The 27,864-nt window shown below is 42.0% G+C and overlaps 1 protein-coding gene and 1 long non-coding RNA gene across 4 annotated transcripts; both read right to left on the bottom strand.

The window, feature by feature from the left end:
• Window positions 1–1,952: 1,952 nt before the first annotated feature.
• Window positions 1,953–20,363, bottom strand: LOC141958205 (golgin subfamily A member 4-like). Of its 3 annotated transcripts, XM_074900978.1 has the most exons (12): window positions 20,225–20,361; window positions 19,778–19,834; window positions 16,135–16,233; window positions 15,484–15,622; window positions 14,348–14,526; window positions 13,461–13,592; window positions 12,301–12,456; window positions 10,430–11,437; window positions 9,291–9,366; window positions 7,689–7,792; window positions 6,235–6,321; window positions 1,953–2,640 (listed from the first exon to the last, which is right to left on the bottom strand). In XM_074900978.1, the coding sequence occupies exons 3-12, from the start codon at window positions 16,222–16,224 to the stop codon at window positions 2,620–2,622; spliced, it is 1,992 nt and encodes a 663-aa protein (XP_074757079.1). In that variant the 5' UTR covers window positions 16,225–16,233; window positions 19,778–19,834; window positions 20,225–20,361; the 3' UTR covers window positions 1,953–2,619. The 3 variants fall into 3 exon arrangements, with proteins under 3 accessions (XP_074757079.1, XP_074757080.1, XP_074757081.1); XM_074900979.1 differs by lacking the exon at window positions 6,235–6,321 and having other exon boundaries at window positions 20,225–20,363; XM_074900980.1 differs by lacking the exons at window positions 1,953–2,640; window positions 6,235–6,321; window positions 14,348–14,526; window positions 19,778–19,834; window positions 20,225–20,361 and having other exon boundaries at window positions 10,156–11,437.
• Window positions 20,364–22,218: 1,855 nt separating this feature from the next.
• On the bottom strand, window positions 22,219–27,588 carry LOC141958209 (uncharacterized). Its single transcript, XR_012633244.1, has 3 exons — window positions 27,293–27,588; window positions 25,435–25,530; window positions 22,219–22,509 (listed from the first exon to the last, which is right to left on the bottom strand). It is a non-coding gene; the product is annotated as an uncharacterized LOC141958209 (long non-coding RNA).
• Window positions 27,589–27,864: the final 276 nt, after the last annotated feature.

Here is a 27,864-nt window from a genome sequence, read left to right as displayed (position 1 = left end):
ACCCGACTCTTAAACCCCTCCAGGGATGGGGACTCCACCCCTGCCCTGGGCAGCCCATTCCAACGCCCAACAGCCCCTTCTGCACAGAAATCCTTCCTCAGAGCCGGTCTGACCCTGCCCTGGCACAACTTGCATGCCATTCCCTCTTGTCCTGTCGCTTACTACTTGGTTCAAGAGGCTCATCCCCAGCTCTCTGCACCCTCCTCTCCGGGAGCTGTAGAGGGCGATGAGGTCTCCCCTCAGCCTCCTCTTCTCCAGACTAAACCCCCCCAGTTCCCTCAGCCGCTCCCCATCAGACCTGTGCTCCAGACCCTGCACCAGCTCCGTTGCCCTTCTCTGGACACGCTCGAGTCATTCAATGTCCCTTTTGTAGTGGGGGGCCCAAAACTGAACCCAGTCATCAAGGGGCGGCCTCACCAGTGCCGAGTACAGGGCTCAGATCCCTTCCCTGTCCCTGCTGGCCACGCTGGTGCTGACACAAGCCAGGATGCCATTGGCCTCCTTGGCCCCCTGGGCACACCGCTGGCTCATTATCAATCCCCCCCAGGTCCCTCTCTGACTGGCAGCTCTCCAGCCGCTTCTCCCCAAGCCTGTATCGCTGCTGGGGGTTGTTGTGGCCCAAGGGCAGCCCCCGGCATTTGGCCTCATTGAAACTCCTCCAGTTGGCCTCAGCCCATGGCTCCAGCCTGTCCAGGTCTCTCTGCAGAGCCTCCCTACCCTCGAGCAGATCAACACTCCCACCCAACCTGGTGTCATCTGCAAAGTGACTGAGGGTGCACTCGATCCCCTCGTCCAGATCATCAATAAAGAGGTTAAACAGGAGTGGCCCCAACACCGAGCCCTGGGGGACACCACCGCCAACTGGATTTAACTCCGTTCCCCACACCTCTCTGGGCCCAGACATCCAGACAGTTTTTTACCCAGCAAAGCGTGTGATTGTCCAAGTCACGAGCAGCCAGTTTTGCCAGGCAGGAGAATGCTGTGGGAAATGGTGTCAAAGGCCTTGCTAAAGTCAAGGTAAATGACATCCACAGCCTTTCCCTCATCCACTAAGCAGGTCGTCCTGTCGTAGAAGGAGATCAGGTTTGTCAGGCAGGACCTGCCTTTCATAAACCCGTGCTGACTGGGCCTGAGCATCTGGTTGTCCCACGTGTGCTGTATGATGGTACTCGGGATGAGCCGCTCCATCAGCTTCCCAGGTACCGAAGTCAAGCTGACAGGCCTGTAATTTCCCAGATCATCCTTCTGACCCTTCTTATAGATGGGCGTCACATTGGCCAACTTCCAGTCACTTGGGATAGTCCTAATCATTTATCAATTTATAATTTATCAATTATCTCCCTGCTGGGATTTTTCTGATTATACTGTAGTATCTTCCCCTTAAGCACGGTCATTAAGAAAAAGCTTTTGCTTCATCATTTCTAGTCAGCAGGGCTAAGAATACACACAAAGATCTTGAGGCACTGAGGTTATTCAGTTGGGAAGAGCTAAAAACCTCGTGAAAATAAACTCTTCCAAGTTCCCGTGCGTGGTGGCAATCCCACCCGCAGGATTTGTTGACAGCCTGGTGCGGTAGTTAGGGATGGGGTTGTTAGGGTCTGGCGGCCGGAAGATATCGCGCTGTACGGAAAGATAGGACCCCTCTCCTGACAGGCAATAACGCTGAGTTTACGACGTAAGCAGACGGAAGTGACGCTGTCGACCCAAGCTGTATAATGCTGTGTTACACACGAATAAACGCCATTTGCCATCCACCACCTTGGTGTCTGTGTGCTGATGGCCCGAGCGGCCTGGGGTTGGTCGCCGTGCCGTTCTTCCCAAACCAGGTCGTCACGCCTCATGAGGCAACAGCCTGGTGCTGATGCCGAGCATAGTGAGCTGCTGCTAACCCTTCTGGGTGTTAGGGCTAGCCATTTATTTATTTAAAAACACTTCCTGATCTTAGATTTTTTTTTTTTTTTTTTTTTTTCTTCTGGTTGCCACAGCTCCATGAAGAAGCTCCATTTACAGCAATCTGGAGTTTTCACTTCTGAGCACCGGATTCTTACAGACACCTACCACTGCTAGCCCAACATCGTTTCCAGACAAAGTGGGATATCTGGAGACGCCCCTCCCCTGTCCACCAACCCTTCAAAAAAAGACAATTTAAAAAAAAGTAAACCACACCAGCAGGTACTATCTGAAGATATTTTTGGTTCTTGCTGTTCCGCTTTTCTTCTTGTCCCTTATCAAAGGACAACGACAGAGATGTGAACTAAGCAGCAGCACCACGAGACATTCTCACCACTGTAGCAGGAAACCCTTTTTGCAGGACGAGGTTGTGAGTCAAGGCACACACCAATATGGTTAACAGTCAAGCTCCAGACTTTATTAGAGAAACAAGTCCTTATGTATTCTTGTACACTCTAAAAATAACAGCAAATCCGTGTGTTCCTCTCGTGCACGCTCATTTCAAAAAGCGGTTCCTCTCAGCACTTTCGACAAGGAGTACTTCTCGTGAGCAGCCGGTAGGTAAGTTTCTGCTTTGTTATTTTAAAGATTCCCTTCTTATCTGTTTTACATTGTCAGCGCCGCAGAAGCTTTACGACCCGGCATACGCTCCCACACATCAGCATTTCTTCAGAATATTTTTAGCCATGACTAGAAGAAAGAACAGTTAGAAAAAATGAGCAAATGCTGCTTTATTATTTTAATATTAAATGCTTCTAAGTTGCTCTTAATGGTGACACTGTTGTTTATTGATGTGAATAGGAGATGGAAGGATTTCAGATAGGTCAAATTGTCAAATTGTTAACCGATTTCGAGCAAGTAAGTCCATTCCAGTAGCTGCAAAACTGTTGAGAAACTATGATGAGAAGAAAAGAACCTGCAGCAAAACAGTCAGGAGTCTCACTGGAAATAGTCTACCACATCGCTGCAGGTTAATCCAATGAAAAAAAGAGTTGGCCTTTCTGCACAAGGCCTATCACCAAAAGGGAAGTGATGAAATAAAACTTTGGGGCGAGCAAAAAGCCTCCTCTACCAGGAAAATATTTACTGCTTTTACAATGAAGTCAGCATCATCTTCATTTCCTAAGTTCTATACACGCAAGAATCTTCTCCCGTCTGCTGACTATCAACTGACACGCGTCACAAAAATACTCGAGGTAAAGAAAGAAGCTACAGTCCAAGAATGAGGTCTGAACAGCTTCTGTGCATATGAAGTTATGGAAGTGTACCAGGCAACTGCTGACATTAAGGCCAAAATCAAGCCCTTCTGTGACACGCTTCAATTACAGCTGAGAATGACGGAACTTTTTACACCAGCGTTACAGACCGCACGGCAAGAACTTCAGTTTCAAACACGCTTTCTGCAACAGTGCTGTAAATAGCTTTGTCCTATCATTAACAACAATGATTTTCAACAGAGGGCTAGAAAAAACCGTTGCCGATTTAGTCAAGAGGCGATCAAGGCTAGGAGACAGACAGCCCAACCTCTGCTGCTTTCTGAGTGCAATAAAGCACATCCGCTGTTGTATGCAGAGGTTTAAGAGAACCCAACATAAAGGAGACACCGTGGCTGCTTGCTAAGAGGAATGGATTGTTTTCCTTTGAAACAGATGTTATTTTGTAGGGGGCCACCTCTGCATGACTGCAAGAGAGGGAGACAGCCTGTCAGCTGCACTGTGGTACCTGGCAGTGGCGACAGCCTAAACGAATCCGTGTTGCGGTGGCGGTGGTGCCGGCCAGCCGCTGCATTTCAGCCCACTGCTAGCGATCGCTTCAGACACGCTGCAGATTCCTGGCAACTGTGCAAAGCTTTTCAGTTGCAAAGGACGAAAAGGAAAGTTGGGCTGACTCTAGGCTGTAGAATTCACCTGAAGAGTTTATTACATTTCCCACAGCACTAATGACTCAAATTAATAAACGTTATCGGGCAGTGCAGAGAGTTTTAACGGTGTACGTCCATATCCTGCTGCCCTCTCAACCACTAGGGCTTGTGAGTTGTTTGGCCTGGCTACTCTGCTCTGATGCAGCTTGCACCCTTAGGCCTAAATCAGCTGCTGCTTGTCTGTACCACTGCAATTAGAGTTCCAGAGTCATAAGGAAAGTAGCTTAACACAACCTGAGAAAAGGCACAATGAACTGAGAGCATAAAGCTCCCCAAGTTGTTCTCCCTCATCTTTCTGCTCCAGTTTCTCTCGATACCAAGCCAGAGCTCCAGTTCAGAAAGGGACTGATGTTTACATGCAATCACATCCCAATTGCTCTACGGAGAATCTTTTCTTCATCAACCTTTTTAAAAATAATCCATTCTCATATTTATAAGATGTAATGATTTTTTTCAAGCAGTACAGTATGTCTCCCATCAATCTGACATGTGCCTGTCCAAAAAAGGAGCTCAGAGGAGCTACTCTCTTAATAACGTAGGTAACTCTGTGCACATCTACTACTTACAGATGAGAGGGCTACAGTCAGATCACAATAACTTAGATTAAGAAATTACTAAGATTAATTATTAGATTAAGAAATTAGAAAGGACTGCTGTGTGAAACCCAAGACGTTTTTGATCAGGACATGCAGCGCTCTGAATGACAGTATCCTTAACAACCAAAGGGCTTGGAGCCTGCAGAAAACCTCACTGTATGTTCTAGACAAAACTTAAGATGAAGGACCAAAACCTGCTGGATGAATTCAAGTCTCTTTGGTGTCAGAAGTTGTGAATATCTGTTTTAGGAAGACCACGTTTCGAGTATCAAAAAGCTGAAGGGACTGAAAAATAAGGTTCATCTCTCTAACCTCTCTTTTGGCCAACAGAGAACTCAAAATGTTTCCTAAGTATTGCTCTAGCTTGCCAAAACAAAACAACCACAAAGTGCCATCTTTCTACCTGAAGGTCAGAGAAAGAGAGCATTAAGAGAAATTCCTGTCCGGGATGCATGATACTTACTGGAGCTGCAGTATTACCAGCATTTCTATCATTTTAAAAGTGTTTTGAATATTTAAGATGGCAAGACTCTCAAGCCTGCTAAGTGTACAGGAACATGCTGAAGTATTTAACACTTTCCTCAGAATTGATACTTCAAGACGAAATGGTAAAAAATTTTGTTGATGTTGTTTCAATGAATCAACGGGACTTTAACGTAACTACTTCAATTGAAATGTAAGAATGTTCAAACTTGTATTTTATTCTGTTTCTGCCAGTGCTAAACAAATACATATGCAAGGCCAGCAAGAGAAACAGAATGCAATTCCTCCTCTCAGTTCAATTCCTGAATATTGTACTAAGCCGACCCACAAAGAGGGGGATCACAATGTTGACTCCAGATACAATGTAGAGAGAACTATTACTGCAGGTTTTCTCTCAATAAAAAATCGCTACTATACATAAAATCCCAACAATAACACCAAAGAAATGTTTATGTTCATATATTCTTTGTGTTTGCGTCTGCTTCTCAAACCCAAATTCACCCGTCTGGTAAATACTGAGCAACTGTCACACAGTAAGAAATGTATTGAAACTGGGAAAAAACCCAACCAAACAAAACCTAAGTGAAGCGCTTAAGACTCTTGTTTTTAACGTGTCCTGGCCTAGAGTGATCCTCACATATTTTGATGTTTTTTCAGGACAAAAATAAAGCAGGCTCTTCGGAATAAACCTCAAAAACTACAACCAAGAACCAAGCAAACAAAAACCCCAATCTTGTGAGGACACTCAAGATACATATCCTACTTCAAACACACGTGTATCAAGTGATGGAGCTAGTCACTTTTCTACTCTACAAGAAAAATGGCTTTTGGTTTAGCCAGAAATTTTGTCACAGGGCTGAAAAAAATCTCTCTTGACATATTTTTCATGAAAACTGGTTTGACTCCACAGAAACTTCTGAATTTAAGAAACACAAATCTTCTGTCAGATTACTTTTTTGATTAGAAAACCCATCTACAGAATAGTAGTGATGACTGAACTTGCTTTGTTCTGTTGTACCCACAGCTACCAGAAATATGGCTTAACTGACGATAAGAAGTACTAGTTAAGAAAATACGCTTCGGGGGGTTTTTTCCCCCTCACTTTTGCTACAAACTCAAACCTACAGCTGGAATTTGACATTCCACTGAAGAAGAGGGAAGGAGGGAGAAAAGGAGTTTTCTTTAATGTGGACACAGGGAAAAAGGAGACTCAAAAGCAAGTTTCTAATTCCTTATTCTTGCAACCTAATCTCTTCATAAACTTGGTTTACTTCTTTAACTTACCAATGGTCGAGCATCTTCTCGTTCTAGTATCTTCTGAGTCTGATCTTCTGGGAACTTTAATACTGCTGTTATAACCTTAGCCATTGTCTAAAAAAAAAAACCAACCCAAAGTCATCTATAAGTAAATCAATTTCATATGCACTAAAATGCTTGGAAATGCATTTAAAAATATATTTGCCCTCAGTTAAAATTTGCTACGAGGTAATCAAATTGGTATGAACACGCAGCAGGGAAGAATACAGTCACTTTCTATTGTAAGAACTCTGTCATCTTCCCTTACCTGTCTACATCTAACTTGCCAAAGCTAAAAGTTGTAGTGCTTTGAGAATTATTTCTGCTGGTTGGTTGTTTAAATATACTTCCTCTTTCGATCATACCAACTTTCCAACAAAGCTTTCCTAAGTTGTTGTAGGAACCAGATCTCTATCTTTTCCAATTTATTTGTTCTCCTCTCAATATCCATCATATTTTAGGAGCCTGATTGCAGGCAATGTTGTAATGGCATCTTCTCGTTAAATAGAACGTAATGTCCAGGGCAAATAAATACATATATGTGTCTGCAAACACATACATGCATATAAATGCATACATACATACATTTATTATATATATTTAATTTAATCAAAGCAACTGAAAGACAGAATCAAGACCTAAAGCCAATTTACTTCAGCACTGATTGTTGTTAGTTGCTCTTATTAATCAACTGCAAACTTCAGTAAATCAGAGTTAAAAGGAAAAAAAACCCGCAGAGATTTATAATGCAAAGTTTTGAGGCATGTATAGTAATGTTTTGAAGTAAGAAATAACCTCAATGAGTGAAAAAGGTTAGTTAAAGTTTTATCATCCAAAGAAAATGTTTGTGTTATGACATACAACTTCTGAACCTGGTCAGTCTCTAAGCATCAGTATTGTTACAAGCTAGTAAAATTCCAACTTAGGAATGATTTCACAGGCTTGCAGCATACAGTAAGAAGCCTACTGTGCAGGTTTTTTCACTGCTTTGAAGGGTAAATGAATACTATCTAGAGAAGGTATACAGATGAGGGAGCACTAAAAAACATCTTTAAGCAACAATTAAAGAGATATTTCATCATCTTCAGAGCTACTAAAAAGCTAATATTGTGCATACCAGCTTTCACAATAGAACTCGAGTGACGACAGGACTTGTGTTAATAGACCCATACCTACCTGTACAGGTTTTTGTCTCCATCGGTACATCGGTGAGAGATGTGACAACCCCGCTCCCCCCGCCACTCACCTCGGCGTGTTGACAAAGTTACTAAGGTATGGATCATGCCTCTTTGGGAAAAAAGTGTGACAGCCTATCGAATGCTGTGCCAGTAATAAACAGCATGTAAGGAATCACAAACACATGGCAATTCAAATCCATACAGCACAGATGTAAAACTGTATTCTAGCCTCAATCACGTGTCACCATATACAACTTCCCATACCTTTGTCTCACGACCCATCATATACTCAAAAAGCACTTTCCTCAAGTATTCAAACTCGACAGGCTCCTCAGAGAGGGAAACGTCGGCATGGTGAAGGTTTCCATCTGTGTAAACAAAAACAAGAGAACATTTATACTGCGAGTCACTCATATGAATCCAAGTTTCACCAACGGCAGGCAACTGGACAAGAACAAATGCTGGGTTCTGCACCTGGGATAGAGTAACAACAAACACCGAAAGGGGTCTGGGGGTGCTGGTTGGCAGGAGGCTCGTCAGGAGTCAGCAGTTGTGCCCCGGCAGCCAAGAGGGCAAACCGCACCCTGGGGATTCTCTGGTTTGGAGAGGAGGAGGCTGAGGGGCGACCTCACTGCTCTCTGCAGCTTCCTGGGGAGGGGAAGGGCAGAGGGAGGTGCTGAGCTCTGCTCCCTGGTACCCAGCGCCAGGACGCGTGGGAATGGCTCAGAGCTGTGTTGTCAGAGGTTTGGACTTCACAGGACATTTCTCTCCTGAGAGGCAGGGCAGGTCAAACCCTGGAACAGGCTTCCTGGAGTGGCAGTCAAAGTCCCAGGGCTGTCAGTGGTTGAGAGTCATTTGGACAATGCCATTGATACCTTAGCAGTGAACTGGTCAGGCCCTTGCACCCATCACTGTACGTCCCTCCCAGCTGAAGTAGCCAACTATCAGTGCCCACGGGAGAGCACATGAGCAGTGCACGTCTGCTTCTGTCAGGGTCCTGGGGGTGCTCACAGGCCTCAGTGGCCGGGACCGGCCTCCCCGGGACCCCCGGCCCCCCCGTCTCCTGCCAAGGGCCCAGGGGACGTGTCTGAGCTCAGCCCGGGGCCTTCAGTCCCTGCCCGAGCGATGCTGTAGCTGTGCCCGTCTCTGCCCCTGTCTCCCGGGGGGCTGGGACCTGCTCTGCAGAGAGCTGCTCTCCTGGGGGGACCCCTCAGACCCGCCTCAGAGCTGCTCCTGCAGAGCGCTCGGCATAACGCGGGGTAACTCTGCTGTTCTATTCCCTGCGCGCACCATGACTCCAGTCACGAGGAGACGGTTATTTGCCTGAAATGCCAGGGGATTTCAGCTCCAAAACCACTTTCAGGGACACATATTTCAAAGATTACAAGGGGAACTGGGATTTTACTTATTACTGTGTCAAAGCAGATCATCTTGCAAAGGAACTCTCATCACAAGAAGAGTCAATGTCCAAGCACGTAACACAAGACAGATCTGTAAAATCCAGTATTGTTCACGAGCTTTAAAGTCATAAAACGTGTATCTAATTAGCCAAGACAAATGGGTAATTCCTCCCTATCCACTTTTGAGTGCCACTGCTTATACCACTCTCCCCAGAGAAAGCTTAAGAACTCCGATATAGAGCTCTAACTGCATGACATAAAACCAAACCCCAAACAAAATGCTCTGTGACTCCCTCATCTGAAATCACACACCAGCTCTGCTATAACAGAGAAGACAAAACGGGGATAAGATGCCATAAAAGTATGATACAAGTGTTTGAAAGAGACTGACATTTTAATAAATTGTCTAAACCAAAGCGTATCTTTCAAGCACACAACTTACTTGTGATGAAAACAGTGTACTTACCTCTGTATGGTGTTGCAACGGAGGTGACGTTCACATTCTTCTCATAGTTTTTCAACTGGTCTTCCAGTACATGAATCTAAATAGAGAACAGTCAAAATGATGAATGGTGTTCACAAGCAGCTAAAATAAGCATAATTGACAGTTTTCGGTTAAACAGAATCTCCTTCGATGAAATCAAAAGACATTAAAAACTGTGTTATTAAAAACTTTCCCTAAACTACTTAAGGAAATGGGTGTACATGTGTATATACACACGCAGTATCTACAGCAAATGTTACGCACGTATATGTATTCACATATATATGTACACCTGTCTACTCTAAACACATAAGCATACATAAAGAAAACATGACAAAAATGCCGTCAAAAACACATCAACAATTAACCTTTCCTAAGATTTTTTTTTAATAGATGGTCATAGTACTCTAGTTAAAAATCCTCAATACCTGGCGTACTCAGCTCCTTCTATTTACTCTTAATTTGAGGTGGTTTTTGGGGGGTGGTGGTTTTTTTAGAGGTTTTTTACATCAAGAACCATAGAATCTTACAAGAGCATCTTCAGAACCAAGTTCGCTGCGAGCTCCTGGTTGAAATGTTACTGGAGCAAAACTATGTTTGTCTGCAAGCATCAAGCAGACAAACTGTTCCCTTAGAAGTAAAAAGGAAAGCTCTTAGCACAGAAACTATGCAAACAGACTGCATCCCACATAGAACAGAACCTTACTTTAAGGGCCGTGGTGCCTATCTGGACAGAGCCTCAGAGAAAGGAGCTAGGGAGGGAGGCTGACCTATAAACACTGTATTTAAATCCTTCAAAAACAACCACCACCACCACAACTCTAGTAAAGCTTAAAATTTCACTCACTCGCTTCCCTCTTTTCCACCTGGAACACAAACTGTTCAGGGACCCAAGGACCTAACCCTAGCACATTTACTAAGTAATCAGAGCTGGAGCTTAAATTTAGTGTTCTTTCATCAGCCAGCTCGGTAATTTTGGCTTTGTCCTTTTCTTCAACTGCTTTCTGCTCACTGAGCTGTTCCTCAAGTCCTGACTGCTCTTTCAGGGCCTGATTAAGATCACCTTCCAATTTCTTCAACTGCGTTTTCAGGTCACTTTCCTTATCTGACAAAGCATTCACCTTCGACACTGACTGCCTTAGTTGTTCTTGCAGTTCCTTCAGGGACTCCTCCCTTGTCACCTGCTCTCCCTTCAGTCGGGTTATTTCTGCTCTGGAGCCCTCCTTCTCAGCACTGCAGGTGGCAAGTTCCTCTTTCAGGTCTCCAACTTCCTGCTCCTTCTCTTGCAGCTCCATTTCATGCTTTTCCTGGAGCTCTTCAACCTGCTGATGGAGTTTCTCTTCCCAACTCCGGGTAATTTCTACCAACTCCCTCCTGTGAGCCTCAGCAAGACTCTCCAGCTGCTCTTTGTGATTACATTCTAGTTTTGACACAGCATCATTGATTCCAGCTGTGCTGGCATGTGCCATTTCCAACATTTTAGCATTGAATTCGCTCTCTTTCTGACTGAACTCCAATTGCTTGTTTTCAAGCTCTTTTTTTAGTTTAGCTTCCTGCTCCGCAAGTTTCTCCAATGACTGCCTGAGTTGGTTGAGTTCCTCTTTGAGTACCTCCTCAACTCCTTGAATAGACATTGCATGCTCTTTTGACATAACTTCAACCTCTTCTTTGTGCCTCTTCCTCTCTTCTTCCAATTCTTGCCTTGCTTCACACACTTTACTATTCAATGCAGAGAGCTCTTGTTCCAAGTCATGACGAATTTTTAGTGCTTCTGATAGCTCAGAAGACAGTGCTTCGAACTCTGCTTGTTTCACATCAAGTTTTTGTAACGTTTTTTCATTCATCTCTTCTATGTGTGCACGGAAAACTGTTTCTTTCTCTTTCAAAATTGTAGCTATCTCTTGTTCTTGTTTCTCTCTCATTTTTTCCATTTCAGTTACTTGTTGTTGCTTTAAGATTTGAAGTTTTTCTGTCCAAAGCTTTTCCTGCTGCTGTTTCATGTTTTCCAGTTCATTCTTGTGTTTTTCAACTATATCACTTATTTCCTTATTGTGCTGCTTTTTTTCTTCTGATTGCTTTCTGGCCTCTTCCAAATACTTTGCAAGAGAGCTTTCCAGTTCAAGAATCCTCTGTTAGAAAAAAAGTTTTAAAAGAATATGAATATTCATAAGGCAGCAAGATCAACTTTTTTCAAAATCTCACCAGGTTCACATAACTACAAGTAACTTATTCCATTATTTTTAGTGAATATTAACTCTTTATGGCAGCCTTTCATTCACCTAGTTTCTTCTCAGACTTGCTTCCATTATGGTTAGTTATTTAATAAAAGGTTTTCTCTTTCCTTGTGGTGAAAACACATACAATAAAAGCTTAGAAAGAATTTAACTAATACAAATAAAATAATTCCTGGGACATTTATGAGATACACATCCATATTTTCTTATTAAGCTAAAGTGCCAACACATAGGATGAAAGACATCAGGAGTCTACACGAGTACTACCAAGCTTTGTACACACCTACTGATTTATCTTAATTCCACACATCTCGTGGAAATTCTGCTGTCAAGGTAAAATGCTTCTATAGGCAAAACTTTCAAACTAATATTAGGGAGTGGCGGAATAACGTACAAACTTGCATTGGCAGATAATGCAATCTGACCCATTACATAAAGCATGGGACACTTCAAAAATTTAAGCACATTTTCTTATTTACTCAAGGATCTTTGTAAGTGTGTGTACGCTAGCAGTACCCAGGAGTTAAACAGCTTGAAGTTTAACTCTCCTGTAGAACATACATAAAAATTATGCAGAGGGATACAAATTAATGTATCATGCCATGATAGAAAGTGAATGCAGATGTGTGTTTTTTAAACACTGTGACATTAAAACAACCCAGTCGCAACAAATCCACAGTATCTGTAAACTGTCACACTGAGAATATATACTAAAAGGAATTCCTGTAAACATCTACCCCTTTGGAATCTTTACTCACAGTTCTAGAAGTCTTTACTTCTTGATGCATCCTCTGAACTTTCTTGTCACACTGTGACTGTATTGCTTTCTTCTGCAGCTCTAATAATTCTAAAGCTAGGGACCCTTGCTCCTCTTGTTCTTGAAGGGCTTTTAAATACTCAATCCGGTTTATTTCCTGTATCAAAAATTATGATTAAAACAATAAATACAGTCATCACACCTCCAAAAACAGCAGAATTGAATATTTACAAACAAGTTAATAGGAGTCATACACTAGGCACACCTGTATTTTCACCACAAGCACAGAGTTTGTATTTCGTCTGTGTAAACAAAACCGTTACAAATCACTTCCATTTTCTCTTCTTGGGGACCATTCGCCTTTCTATGAAAAACCTAATGCAATCCAGCCTTCCATTTTGTTTTGTTTAGCATGATTGACAGTAACACCTTAGAGGACTAAAGGTCTGTTCTCACTTGCTTCCATTGCTAAATTATTTTCAAGCTTCTAGTCCTTATAATTAAAAAATAACCTGAGAAATAGGTAGGCAAAAAAAATAGTCAGGAAGAGACTGTCAAAGTCCCTCAGTCCTACTCACCAGCCATCATGGAGGAGCACAAAAGAGAATCTACTATTTGTTAGGTAAAATTACATGATCTAAAGTGGATTACAGCTTGTGAAAAAGAACAAAGAATCCAGTGATTCCTCCCAGCCTGGCCTGGAAGGAAATTCTTTTCTGAGGTCAAACACTATGAAGAGTTAACCCTGCTCACATAATACAGCACCATCGGCCACAACGATACCAACACTTTTCAAGTAACAGCCTCATTCTTTGAACCTCTTCTACTCTAGTTGCTCTGGCTAATCGCCAGTGATCCAGAGGAAGAAATTTTTAAAAAATGTCTAACAAAAGGAGTTTTAAAAATAAAAGAAGTCTTTCCCACAAGATGCAGCTGTTAGTGAGCAGGGAGAGTGATTAACTGTCATTATTCAGCCTGTATCACCACAGCTGCTTTCCCTTCATGCTGCTGAAGAGGCTGTCTGACCTCTTTGACTTTTGGAGGACGCTTTGTATCTCTGAGAGCAGAAGGACTCTCGCTACAGAACAGGGTCAGATTAAGACTTCTAGTTCCACCTCACACTCAGAGAAACACCTTTCTACACATTGCAGGGATACTCACAAGAGCTGCCTTCATCTTGCCCTGGAACGCCTTTTCTTGGGCCTGTAACCTCTCATTTAGCTCCCGATCTTTGGCAGCCATTTCTTTTTTGTGGCATTTTTCTAGTTCAGCAACACGCTCCTCTGAAGACTTCTGTCAATCAGTCAGAAAAAAAATGTCACATTCATATTCAATAACACTTTGTATTATTTCTCATGAAGAAAAGCAGTGCAACAGAGAGAGGAAACCGGAACCATCTCTTTGCTGCCTTTGAGTATCAGTCACTTGAACGCTTCCTACTGAGCCCTGACAGGGGCTATTTTCAAGCTTGAAGTTGTCCATCTTCCTTCTCAAGTCTTTCACAGCTCTACCAAAGGAAACACCAGATCTTCTAAAGACTCATCTACCAAGGTGAACTTGTGTGTTTTCAGTGTCAGTGCAAATGTGATCATAAATTGGAAAAGGAACTTCTGTCTCTAGCTTTCCCGGCATTCTTGTTATTTCACGTGCCAGAAAGTCAAGTGATGATACCCTATGTAGCCAGCTATCTACAATCTATGAACATGCTTTATTTAAGAATAATGTAATGCAAGGAAGTTCTCCCCCTAAAGCATCAGTGTATTCTCTTAGAAAAATTACTAACATCACAAATGCCAACACAAGAACTGTCATTTACAGGTGTTTTCATTCACTGATTTTAAACTGTTAGAGAAAAATAAAATCTATATGGGGAGTTTTCTGTTCTGTCTTAAGTAAATCTTTAACCCTAGACATTAATTTTTATAGAACTTACTAAATCGAAAATTTTATGACGTTATGATATACTAATGTATTTTACAACTATAGTTTAATTGTAATTGAATTATTAGATTAAAAGCCAATAGTACAGGGTGAGTCTCAGCTTTTACCTTCATAATCTCAACCACCTCTTGTTTCACTCTGATTAACTCCCGCTGAAGATTTACCCTCTCTTCCTCACTTGCCTTTTCTACTGCTTTGATTTTTTTATCCGTTTCTGCCTGCAGTTTCTTCTGGGCTTCCTCTGCCTTTTGGGCAAGACTCAGAGCCCTCTCAAGCTCTTCAAAAGCTTCAAAGAAAAAAAAGTACATGATAGTCAAGAAAGATCTATGTCCCTTTTGCTCTGTTTATTTCACTCTGTGTTCCCCTCTGATGCTCTGGAGTCAGTCCCAGTACTTGCCATGAAAACAGGACAGACAAATTCAGAGGTTCAGTTCGTCAGTCTTACATGCTATAGTCCAGAAGCACACTCCCGCACAGGAAACGTCCTGAACCCTGATTCTCAGGGCCCAGATACTTGAATTATTTCCTAAGCACTACAAAAGACATGACAGAAAATCTCTGATCTGAGCCTTCATATCATCCTAACGTACAAAAATCATGGCAGATGCTGAACAAAGATAACTGAAAGATGCATGTTCACCTCTGTCCCTGTCTTTCTATGCAGGATGCCAATGACACATTCATTATGTATCAGCATTATAATGTCCCTTGCTCAGTAATCAAATAGACGCAATACTGGGAGTCCCGTAACTCCAATAACCTCCTGGTGTGAGGGGACACTTAGATTACTCAACAGCATGAATATCAAAATGGATCTTTGCTTTTACTTTTTCCTGGGGAGGGGAGGGGTAGTCGGTGTGTGTGGAAAAAAAGAGAAAGTCTGGCAACTGGTGTCCTCTCTGAACTCCAGGCACAGGTCCTTGCTTATGGGGGACAGAATCTCTTAATCATATTGAGTGGGGAGAGTAAAAAAAACCCCTTCCATCAAATACAATAATTACAATACTGTCCTCATTTCTGACAAAGGCGAGACGCATCAGACTTGAATTCTCATGAAAATTTAGTCTCTTTGAAGGGTTATCCTGTCCTCTAGCTGCCACACTCTTTTCAAAACAACTGTCTCCTTCCAGGAAATATATCCTTACTATGACATGTTCAGCCCTAAGTATTGTTACTCCATCATCAATAACAGCAGGCTTCTTTCCCAAAATTCAACATCTCTTCAAAAAGCTGCAATACCTACCATTGCTTCCTGGTTCCACAGGAGTTTCTGTGCCGACTTCTTTTGTTGGACTTTGAACTTGTCGTTTAGATGGGACAGTCGAGTCAGGCAGTTCAGTGCGTATCTGACCATTCTGTAACGTCTTTTTCAGCAATGATACCTAAATAAAATGTTCTTTTTGTTAGAAAAACCCAAGGATTCTAAGTAGATCATGTTTTCCTCTTCAGAACTAGAGAGAGTTAAATAAATTGGTATCAGCGAGTAGAGAAAGGAATAATCTGGCTGAATTTTTGTAGCATTTCAAAAATCAGAATTGTTTCCAATTCACAAAAATAGTTTCAATATGAGTGGAGAAGAAAAGACCAATTAAGCAAAACACATAAATTTTGCCGAACTCAAACAACTGCCAATGTTATGTTCTGGATAACAAAGACAATACAATGTAAGCACATATCAAACAATCACATTTAACACGAGTGAGATCGTGCAAGGGTATCCTCTACCACGAAGATGCATTTATTTTCTAGATAAACATAAATTCTCAAGAAGCTCAACAACATCGCAGCAATTATGAAAAGACATGGACATGCATGATAGGAAATATGTAATTTAAAGCAAAAAAAAAGTAGGAAGAGCAGTTTTAAAGCACATCTGTTGGGTAAGGTATCTCACCTGAGTTTGCAGGACACTAATAAGTTGATCCTTTTCTTCTAAGGAAGCATCAAATTCCTCTTGGAGATGTTTCCTTGCTTGTTGTGTCATCTGGAGCTCCTGAGAATCATAAACAAACACATCTCAAATGAAACTAACATGGGAATTTGAAAGGTTTATCAAAATACTGTGAAATATTAGAAATGCCTCTTCACAGTTGTGACCCTAGAATACAACCACAAAGTGGGTATTTCTTTTACTATACAACATTCCACACCACATAAGAACATCCCATTATAACACTAGCATTAAACCAGCAGGAGTCTAGATCTAATGCAGAATTATCCACAATTCTTTTGTTCTAAAACACAAGTTTGTGTAGGGATCGCTTCATGCCTGCTCCCAAAAACCCTTCTGGAAGTTGAAGACTGCACTTCAGTAAACTCGGTTCTTCATTTAGCCACCAGATTAAGTCAACTGAAACAGCAGAAATGTCAGTGTCTCTCATGCTCCTCCAACAGGCTAGCACTCTAGTATGACATATGGCACTTAGAGGAGCAGAAAGTTGGCTTTTTCATCCCTCAAAGGGGTCTCAAATCAGCAAGTCAGGGGATGCCAAAGAACTGAACTATGTGGCTTTACTTGCTGCTTAGTTGCATTCATTTGGCTGAACACCTTTAGAAACTTCCTCGACGTTACCTAAATGCATTACTAGGATCTGTGTAATCATAAAATACTGCCTTAGGGAGGTTTCTTCTATTTCCTTCCTGTGCTTTTAAAGTTTAAATATTTCAGTTCCTTTAAATACTTACTGCTCTAATAGAAAAGAAATGTATTTAAATTGATTCACATCTAACTCCTTATTGAGAGAATGGGAACCAGACACATTTCATGCACGCACTGTAAGCAATTTCCCAAACTTGTATTCTTTCTTTTTTTTTTTTCCTTCAATATTTACTTCATCCATATATATCTTCCCAGTGATTTACCCAGGAAATGAATGCTTCTACGACCATTATTCTGCACAGATCGCTTGTATAAAGCAAGCGGCACCCGTAAACGTGGCTTCTGTGAGCCAGGAAAAGATAAAGGACGACAGAAAGGATGAAAAAGCAAACAGGAGACAAAACACAGGGCACTAAATGCTTCCTGCATTGCTTTCCTCTAACTGCAGATCTTGCTTTTATCCATCTTGCTGCCTAACCCTTACCTTCAGCCCTGAATCCCGGCTGCCAGAGCAGAGCCTGATACCAGCTCTGAGATCCGCAGCCGTGTGAGCTGAGCCTGCCCAGCCACGCAGGCAGGACAGTGCTGGGAGCTGTCACCGGGAAAACTATTCCTCTCTTTGCCCAAGCAACTATATCCACTTTGTAACCATGCCTTGCCTCAGGGTCTCAACAGCTACTGATCACGCTTCTGCCTTGCGCTCCTGAGCTTTAGAAGCAATTCCGTCCAAGCCAAGGAAAGCAGCTCAGTGCAACAACAAGTGACAAAGAGTTTTACTGAAATCAACATCGAAATAGTCTTTTTGGGTCCCCAAGTCCCTTCTGATCCTTGTCTGACAAGGAGAACTCGGAAGACTGCTGCTGAGGAATTATTCTTAACAAGAGAAAACTAAGGTAAGCAAAAGACACGTTGACAGCCAGGGACTATTTCACACTGTCAGCTTGGTCTCAGAGAAGACTTAGTTTATTCCTACATGGTCCTCTTAAAAGGAACTTCTCTGATTCAGCATATATATGGGGAAAATGGACTGCACGATGAAGAAAAAGATTTTTTAACTTAACTTCTGATAACAACTTATTACATCAGTGAATGATCTATTTGGTACCATTTTAGCTCCCACAATGGCAATGTACCATTTGATCTGTAACTTTTCTTTTAGGTCTGTTTTACCTCATGCTGTAACTTGGGCTTCTAAAAGACCAAAAACCTATTTTTTGAAGGTCTTCAATTAATAAAAAAGATTTCAATATTAGCTTTGAAGGAATGTTTAGATCTACAAGACTTACAAGAATGGAATTAAATTTTATAACAAATCTATATAGAAATCTACGTGTATCAGAAATACATATATTTTTATATACATATATGAATCAGAAAGGCTGTAATAGCAAATGTGAAAAGTAAGCAGGCACATGTTCAACCCTTCTTCATAGTGAAAAGCTTTAACTCTGGTGTACATACATGCCTTCCAAACTTTACCAAGTACCAATAAGCTGGAAAACCAAACCTACTGGAGCATGCGGATAGAGACTGAACACAGAATGAGCTTCTTTCATTTGACCTTGTAGTGAACTGGAAAAAAAGCCACTGGCAAGCCACTTCTGTCAGTAATGCTGTGGGTTTTCCCCTCCTATGGGCTGACAGCTTAGCTTAGGACAGAGCAAGAGCCCAGGCACAGGCTCCAGCTCAGCTGAGCACCACACGCTCAGCACTCTGGCCCCCCGTTCGCAGCTGCTGGGGCAGAAACAGCACAGATCCCAACCAAAATGCTATCCCCATGGCTTACACAATTCACAGCCTGATTACCTGGATCACACCCTGCACAGCTCAAGTAGAAGCTCCACAATTTGTCGGTGACCTCCTCTGAAATCATGTTGCACCGGGGCAGCCCCTTGCAGGCGAGCAGGAGCCTTGGGTACGTGCATGTCCGGATGCTCACAGTCACATCCCTCACCCTCCAGGGCCAGACCCCGGCCCTCGTTCGCGGGCGAGAGACGCCTGACTGCCTGGAGCTCGCCTGCCTTCAGGCACAGGTGGGACCTCACCACGGCCCTGCACCCTCCACAGCAGCGCTGCTGCTCGGCACAGCACACGCCAAAACACGAGTGCAGGCACAGAGAAAGCCCCTGGCTTTGAGCCAGCTGGTACCCAGCTGCCAAGTGAGGTCAGAGCATGGACAGAGAGGCCCTCGTGCACCCATCTCTGAACCGACGCTGCACTGGCTCTCGGGGCAGTGAAAACGCTTCCGTTTCGCATCCTGCTTCACCAAAGCTTGACAATACGGCTTTGGTCAACTTGCCCTTTTCATTTGTTCTGCCCGATTGCCTGTCTTTTAATTAAATTCAGCAGGTTTATTATCAATACCCTACACATTAGAGCTTCTCCTTTTAATTTCACTATAACCTAAGCAGACAACAATCATAACACAACCCACCTGATCTCATGATGCAAATAAACTACGCTACAAATCCATAAAAGCAATGGAGACATTATAATGGAGATCAAGTGTGCAGTTTTTAAAATTCTATCGTTTTTTTATACTGACAGTCATTAAAATTTTTATTTAAAAGTGTCTCTTACTTGTATTTGCCTAACATTAGCCTTTCTTAATGCTTAATAGAAGAGCAACAAGTTGCACAGGGACATCTACTGCTGGACCCAACAATACTCTAAGAACCACACACATTTCTACCTATTTCCCAATGAACAGAAAAGCAGTTCAGTCGGTACGATGAACTGCTCCAACTTAAGAGGATGACAATAAGCTGCTGAATGGGAAACGAGTCAGAGAAACAACCCCATATAAACAAATAAACACAGGCGGTAAAAAACCCTGCTGCACGACAGAAAATATTTTGTAAAGTGAACAAAAAAAAGCTAGGCAGAGAAAGAGCCTATGTATGTGTGGTATAAATATTCAACCAATAAAGTAAATTACCTCTCTCAGTTCTCCAATTCTGCGGAGTGCTTTACCCTGAGTTTGACTCAGAATGTCCTTAGAAAAAGAAAGAATAAACATCAGGCTTATTAAATGTAACTTTATATATAAAGCATAAATAAATCCACAGAATTCTGCTTCAGCAGAAGAATTAACGACTTGAATTTTTCTTTCAAGTCAAGCTCAATGTGGGTTATCATGAACTGCCAACTGTGGGTTGGCAATCACCTGAACTCAGCTGATGCAATAACAAAAGGCTGGATTACAATAGCTTCAACGTTACTTTGACAAACCAGTATTAGCTTATTCCTCAGAAATCACAGCTAAGGAGTCTTCTGTTACACACACACACATAAACAATGCATTGTGTAAACACACACACAATGCACTGAGAATTAAATCTGTATTTGCACTACACATTCTAAGAGGATAAAAAGTAATGCTTACCTGTAGCTGCTGCTTCTCCCGCTGGATAACTTGATAAGCAGACACTAGCTAAAAAACAGAAATCAGGTATAACGTTGATAATGCATGCACTTACAGCTATCACAGTAAATTGCTTAGTTTTATCTCTATCTGCATTTTCAAACTCTTATCTTCATTTGAGAAAGCTCTTCTGACACAAACATACTTAAATTTAATCAATGTTTCCTCCTTCCATTTAGAAAATATCTCCAATGTCTTAAAAAAATAAAGCCTACATGTCAAAACAATAAGGTCATTCAGCATTCATGCGCTGTCTTCCCTTCACTGAAAAGACCTCCAAGAAGAGCCGTGCTTCAACACAGGCAGTCAAAAACCAACCGTATGAGAAAGTTACATCCCACACAGCTACCCTACAGGGGTGTACATTTGTAAGGGTTCACATCCCAGAGACCTGCAGTGAAAGTAGTTTTACACTGAGTGTATGTTAAAAAATACCCTTACAACTCTAGAAAAAAAACAACTCTCTGTAATAACAAAAGTTTTCATTCCATGTGCTCTGCATATACCCAGCAGGCAAAGGAAGACTGGAAGCGGACAACACTTCTCATTGTAAGCCGACAAAAGGACTTCATGAGTAACTGCACAATTCTGTTTAATTAAAAATTTGATCACAATTGCCTAAGTTATCCAAAGCTTAAGTAGCATAATGGCACTTGGAACGAGAATATGCTCTTTCCAAATTGCTGAAAATTTAAAGGAAAACTAAGCCAAAACTCCAAGCCGAGAAATCTTTAAGTCAAAAGATCTCTTCAAAATCCTATTTAAAATAAAAATTTTTCAGAGTTCAAAATTACTTCTAATTTCAAAGTCATACTCATTTTACATTTAAAAGAAAACTAAACCTTCTATGGATGGTTTCCCTTCCCATATTTTTGAGATGCTAACTTTGGATCCTACTTTAAATGAGAAAAACACCCCAAACATCTTAAATACTCCTTATATATTGAAACTACATTCTTCAGAGCTCTGGCAAAACAATTCTTTCCAAATGACCTAAGAAATTCACAACAACTGAAAAAAAAAAAACCAAACCATAAGCCTTTCTGATAGAGAAAATTAAGAGTTTCTAGACAGACTACACTAAGAAAAACCAACAAAAAGATCCACCAAACATAACCAACAACTCGAAGAATTTTCAAACAGTGGCAACACTGTTTAGATAAACTTTTTAAAAAATTTGTCTCCTAATACTACCTGGAAAAGAATGAAAGAATTAATAGGAGACAACAATTACTGAATTAATGGAAGATAACTGTTTCTTCAGGCATATGTTGAATACTGTAATTGCTGTACACATATTTTAGATTCCAAGGATTTTGACACTGACAGCCAAAGGGCTGCACAGGTATTTTTGTACTTGAGGGCAGTAAACACTTGAACAACTGTAAAAGCCAGTGCAAATGTCCAGATTTAAATACAATACACACACAGACTCCCAAAACCCAAAATCCAACACCACCACGTTGAAACCTTTACTTTTCCCAACAATTTCAAAAATTAGTAGCAAAACTACTTACAGCATTGGTTTTCATTAGAATAGCAAGAGAAATAGTCCTTGAATTAATGGCTTTCAGGGAATACCTGGAAATTATGGGGAATAGAACCTCCCTATCTGAAACAAAACGTCTGCCTATCACGTCTGCACAAAAGAGGCACTGTGCACTTCAACAACAAGTTCCAGAAGAAAAGTCAGTTTGCTGTCATGCGAGTACGAGCCCTGCTCACCTCTGTGCTGAACTCCACCCCTTGCTACAGGCTTTCAGCAGAAACCTTCATAGGCCTACTTGGTGTAAGGAACCACTAATTAGCCTCTATTGCTGACAACACGGAATTATTTACAAACAAGAGAAGAAAGGGATTTCCCTGTTTTATTAACAGAAAAGCATTTGACCTATCTGAACCAAATATAACTAGACTTGCAATCACAACTTCCAGGTTAGCTCTAAGTCCATCGATTTGCTCCAGACAGGGAAACAAAAAGATGAGCCACTACTGCAGTATGTGTTGGCCTCATCTTTTTCCCCTCTCCACCCACCTAAGTCACTCACAACACTGCCTACCTCTGAGCATTTTCCCCAGCAACTGCACCGTCGCTGCAGCATCTGCTCTTTGCTGAGGCTGTCCGCGTTTCCCACAGGCTCTTCTGTTTCGCTGTCGGTGTCAGAACGCGGATCAAGGTTGGGACCAGCTGTGTCCAAGTCCAGCTGACTCAGTGAGTCTTTCGAAGCAGCGCCTAACAGGGACTCCTTGGAAGAAGAACAGAACAGGGACTCCTTAGAAGAAGAGCGGAACAGGGACTCTTTTACCGGGCTTCGAAACAAAGACTCCGTGGAGGGAACTCGGAGCTGCAGCCTCTGGGCCAAAGACTGAGTGGCACTCAGCTGCAAAAATTCAAAGCAAATAATGACTTTTGCACTGCTTTTAGGCAGACACACATACTGAAGACCGGGAAACAGACACCTGACCTGGGCAAAGGAACGACTGTTGCCTAACACATGCGTGACACCAAACAGCTACCACGCCCTTAGAAGAATCGTCTCGTGCTGAAAAATCAAGCATGCAACTAGCACATGTGGGCAGTTTCAGATAGCAACTAAATCCAATAAGCTACACCTCTGATTTAAACTTCTAAAATAATGTATTTCTGTGTAACCCCTTTAAAAAGTGAAGAACGTGTAATTAAAATAGTTGCATTTACTGTTGTCCCAAGTTTTTTTAGAATATTGTGACACACTTCTTGATGTAGTAAACAGAAGACTGTACTTATCTCAAAGACACAAAAATATTTTCCTATGATTAAGAGAAGAAATTTATTGTAAAAGCCTGTGTACAAGTTCGTTCTAGCATGCCGTCTTAAGCAGTCCTTTTCTTATTTTAAATGGCTTTATGATTTTTACATAAAATGCAATTATTGCTTTATGCGGCTGAAGTACTCACGCTGTTCTAAAACAAAAGGTTCTGTGCTACGGCACCATACGCTGCCAGTGCTACACAAGGGATCTGAAAGCATTACTGCACAATGTTGCCCTCACGACCACGTGTTGGGACGCACGGACTAGGAGTCGCTGCTAATTCCACTCCAGCAAGCTAAACTATTTCTGAGACACATTAAAGAATGACGCCCACCTTTACCACTAGTGACAAATTCTCTGAAGCCTGTCAGCTCTTTTCCTTCAGCTAGGAATTCGCTTTCAGGCCACGCCATATGCCCTGTGCTGGCGGCCTCCACGCGCAGTGAGACGCACCTCAACACAAGCAGCCTGCAGCACGCCATCACATACCGCTAACCTGTCCCTGCAAAAAAGCTCCACGCAGCAGTGCCAACCCTGAACACCAGCTAATGGGATTGCACACAAACACAACACCCTGGTATCCTGACAGGCTGCCTACTGGGCATCCCTCCTCCCGAATGAAGGTACAGATTGGGCACTTACACCAACATAATACAAAGACAACACAGCGGTGAAGAAGGAAACAATTCCCCCTTGTCCTCCCCATACCTGTGGGGAGGCTTGTCCAGGTGGGTATTTCAGCTGTACACTTATCATAACCATCCATGTACCTGCTACACGATTACACCCACAGCTTCTGCTCTGTGGATACGCAGAGAAACAGACAGAAACGTAAATGTAGAAGAGGAATGATTCAGTGTAAAAGGGCCTTAGAAATGCTTGACAGGGAGCAAACTTAAGACGTACAAAAATAACAGAGAAGAGAAGAGAAAGACATCGAGACAGTTAAGGAAGGCAGTGAATTGAGCAGTCACCCAGGTTCAGACAGAGCAAAGAGAGCAAAAACCAGCCGTACAAGAAGTCTGTTTGGATTTTGAAACTGCACTTCGCCTGGCCTGAACAAAACCTGTATTCTGCTCCAGAGCACTGTCTTGTTGCAACTGATTTATTCCTGGTGGATAAACTGCTCTTACTGGGTTTGAAACTAAAGCACTCCTACCTTTTATTCTCGTCTCCATTCCCTGTTCTTTTTCGCTTCCTAACTGGAGAGCTAATAATAAGCTTATCTATCTTCTGCTTTATCATTTCCAAAGCATCTACTCTGCTACTACCGGACTGACAGAGGAAGACCAATACTTTACCAAGAACTACAGACTAACGACAAACCCTGCTTTCAAAAATCACATATTCTGATACCATAAAAATAATTAAAAGAAACCACAAAGGGTTTGTAAATCTAATTGACAAGAATACTTTAATAAAATTTAATTTTAAAACACCAGATTAAGTAGATTTATGGAAAGTAAAGTGTAGCATTCATAATGGAATTTAAAACAAATTTCAGGTGTCACTGATCATCTCCTCAAGAAAACGTGGTGTTAAGAATTCAAGGGCATTGTTCCACTGCAAGAGAACACATCTTTTTTGTAGCAAATCCCAACACCTCAATTTTCTGGTTGGGAACTCAGCGCTTCCTCTGACAAAGCTTACAGAATCACAGAAGTTCCCTGCTTTACCCCACCGGCCTATATTTTCACAATCTCTAAATCAGGGCTTTTTTTGCTTGTTTTTCTTTTTCAAATCAAGCCACTGAGAAAAAGCCACACTACTCAATATTAAAAAAGAGGAGTGCAGATTAACTCCTCAGCTTCCTCTATTGTGCAAGTCATGGTTACCCATCATCTTGACAGTGATTTTAATGATATTTTACGATTGATCATTTAGACTCAGTTTGGTTTGGGGCTTGTTTTTTGTTTTTCGGGTTTTTTTTTCACATTTGATAATGATTATTGGTATGGTTAGAAACATTCACCATGGCTCAGTTCAAGCCTTCAGGCTCATCCACCTCAAGTTACCTGGGCAGTTAACTGGATTCCCCCAACTTTTCAACTAAAAGAGGCATAAAACCCAAAGTTAGTCTCTCTGAATGTTACTTTGGTCCCACTGCCTTGCTGAGTTCAGTTCAGAGGTAAGATTTTCAAGACCTGAAGACAGACTTAAAAGGTTTCCTATTCTGGGGGTCAACCACTACAGCTTAAAGGTCTGTTTTACTCATCTTAAACACTTCATTATTTAACCGAACAATTAGACTATTCATACCTATAAATGCACAGAAAACAGTGAGACTGAGGCAGCAAAAAAAAAAGCTAATCAAGGAAAAAAAGTTAGTTTTTTTTTTTTTTTAAGTTAAAGAACATAGAAAAACTGTTCTCAACTGACCTCTTCCTCTGGTGTTAAAGTGTCTTCACGATTCCCATCTGGGAACAAATAGGTCTTCCTTCTGTTCCGAACTGGTAAACGGGATTCGGAAGGGACCTACACAGAGATCACATATATCCAGAAAAATATTAACAGCAGAACTAATTATTCCGTATCATAATTTACTTCAACAGTTACTAACTGTAACATCTCAGTAAAGTCCAGGCGAGATGTTCCTTTTAAAGAAAACAACCAGCTCCACGTACTGTCTGTGGAAAGTTCTACTTTACTACAAAGTCTCCAGAGCAGACTACATCATGAAGCAGCCACAAGAGCACGTCACAAAATCAGGTAGTTTGATTGTTTCTGACCATGGTCCTTTTACACCAGATTTGAAACACAAGCCTCATAATACTTTAGGAACATAGTACAGTTGCTTCAGGATAAAAGTACTGCAAACTGACAGGGATTGAAGCATTTCCATATGCAATACCATCTGATTCCTTGAAGAAATTAAAAAAAAAACCCAACCCTGACCAAAGAGGAAACACCCCCACTTACAAAATTGAATCTAAACAAAGGGCAGAAGAAGGTGACACATTTTATGTCACTAGGAACTTGTTCCTGTCAGCACTGAACATCTATTCAAACAAATTTCACCTCATGCTGAGTGAGGCTGCAACAAGCCAGACCGAGCCAACTCAAACATAGTTTGCCAGCCTCATATTTCAAAATTCAATCTCTTATGTACAAAGTAACTAATTACCAAGATCTCTCATTACGTATACTGTACAATATAAGCAGAATGAACAAAGTGTTGCCAAAAAAAAAAAAAAAAATTACCCTAAATCCCTTAACGCTTAGTTGCAGAACCATCACTGAGGTGGCATACCTAAAATCTGCCTTGCAAAATGCCCGTCTCACAAGACAGACTTGGATGTTCTGAAACATGATTGACAATCAGACCACTGAAAGGATTACCAAGAGAGACAGGTGTTTGGAGCTTACACTCACTTTATAGCCTAAATCTGTGGGTACGTTTTGTAAAATTTGGATACTAATGATGTAACTCCAGCATCATAGACCCCCTAAGATTATTCCAAAATCAATCATAGTTTGACCAAGTGGACCCAATATTCGCACTTGAAAGTCAAACCCCTCAACTAGTACCGAATAACCATTCCCCATGGAAGCTCTACGTCCTGCTGAAAAATTTCACACCAAACAATTCATACCGACAGCCTACTCTCTCTTACTCCTGCTCCCTAACCTAGCACCAGTGATTTAGAAGAGAGAGCTTCTGGTGCTCACCGTACAGGAGATGAAATATTTCCAGCAGTTCATCACTGCTTTGCTAGTGTTCAGGGAGAGTATGAATCTCTCTCTTCACTCTGGCCTTAGCAGTGCTCCACTACTGCATTGACTTCTTGTCAACTGGCAGCTGAGCAGCACTCTGCCCCTGAGCAGCACTGAGCTCTGCAGCACAGCCACCGAAGAGCTGTGATGTCACACAAGAGTTCCACTGGAAGGGATCCATAGCAACCACCTAGGCCAATGCCTGACCACTTCGGGGGTTTCCAAAGCTAAAGCTTCGCATTAAGGGCATTGTCCAAAGGCCTCCCAAACACTGACAGCCCTGGGACATCAACCACCTCTGCAGGAAGCCTGCTCCAGGGTTTGACCACCCTCCCGGAAAAGAAATGTTTCCTCATGTCAAGTCTGAGCCACCAACCACCCCACCCCCCCACCCGGCAACACCTTTGTAGTGCTCTGATTGGAACCCTCAAAGCTTTAATATGAATAAAATGGGTAATCGGAGCATCTGTCCAGCCTGATTTGATTGCCCTTTTCACTTTTGTATTGACATGCTGTGACTTACAACCACCACCAGATGACAGTGTTCTAGAAGATTACAACGGCCTCTGCAGAGTCGGTCGGGATCAGGAATGCAAACCTGTACCAACAGTGGCGGGAGAGGTTAAAAACACTCAGGTCAGGGAACTGACAAAAGCCAGTTTCTACATCAGCCCTATAATCCTTCCGTGTACAAACTACGGGCTGCTCTAAGTAACTTGTTGGATATCAAACATTACATTTCTTTACCATGTGGCCGACTTCACGGTTCCCTAGCAAAGAGTCTCTTTGCTGGTTGTGTATTTGGATCTTCCCCTGTGGTGCCCAGGTATTGGTCTGATCTCAGCGAAGGGAAAACTGAGCAAAAACGTTCATTACCAGCCCTTGCAAAAAAGATAGGGAGTGACTTGAGGGGAAAGTCAGATTGGTGTGTTCAAAATACACAGGGCTGTGAAAAGAGCAAGGGCGCTGTCGGAGAAAGCTGAAGGCCTACAGGCTGCGGTTGTTTGAACTGACAAGACGAGAGGAATTAACTCACTTCGGAGTGAAGAAAAGCTGACGGGCATTGTGCTCTGCACCTTGGGGGAAAGGAACCTC

Source organism: Athene noctua, chromosome 2 (genome assembly GCF_965140245.1).
Source record: "Athene noctua chromosome 2, bAthNoc1.hap1.1, whole genome shotgun sequence".
Lineage (NCBI taxonomy): Eukaryota > Metazoa > Chordata > Aves > Strigiformes > Strigidae > Athene > Athene noctua.
Note: the sequence above shows the minus strand (reverse complement) of the source record. Positions and strands in the feature narration are given on the sequence as shown.

Coding starts and splice junctions, on each gene's coding strand:
- LOC141958205 (XM_074900978.1), bottom strand. CDS start 16,224: ATGACACAACAAGCAAGGAAACATCTCCAAGAGGAATTTGATGCTTCC. Junction 6,322..7,688: donor TGATGGGTCGTGAGACAAAG/GTATGGGAAGTT, acceptor TTTTTTTTTTAG/ACAATGGCTAAGGTTATAAC. Junction 2,641..6,234: donor GAGAAGATGCTCGACCATTG/GTAAGTTAAAGA, acceptor TCTTTCTTCTAG/TCATGGCTAAAAATATTCTG.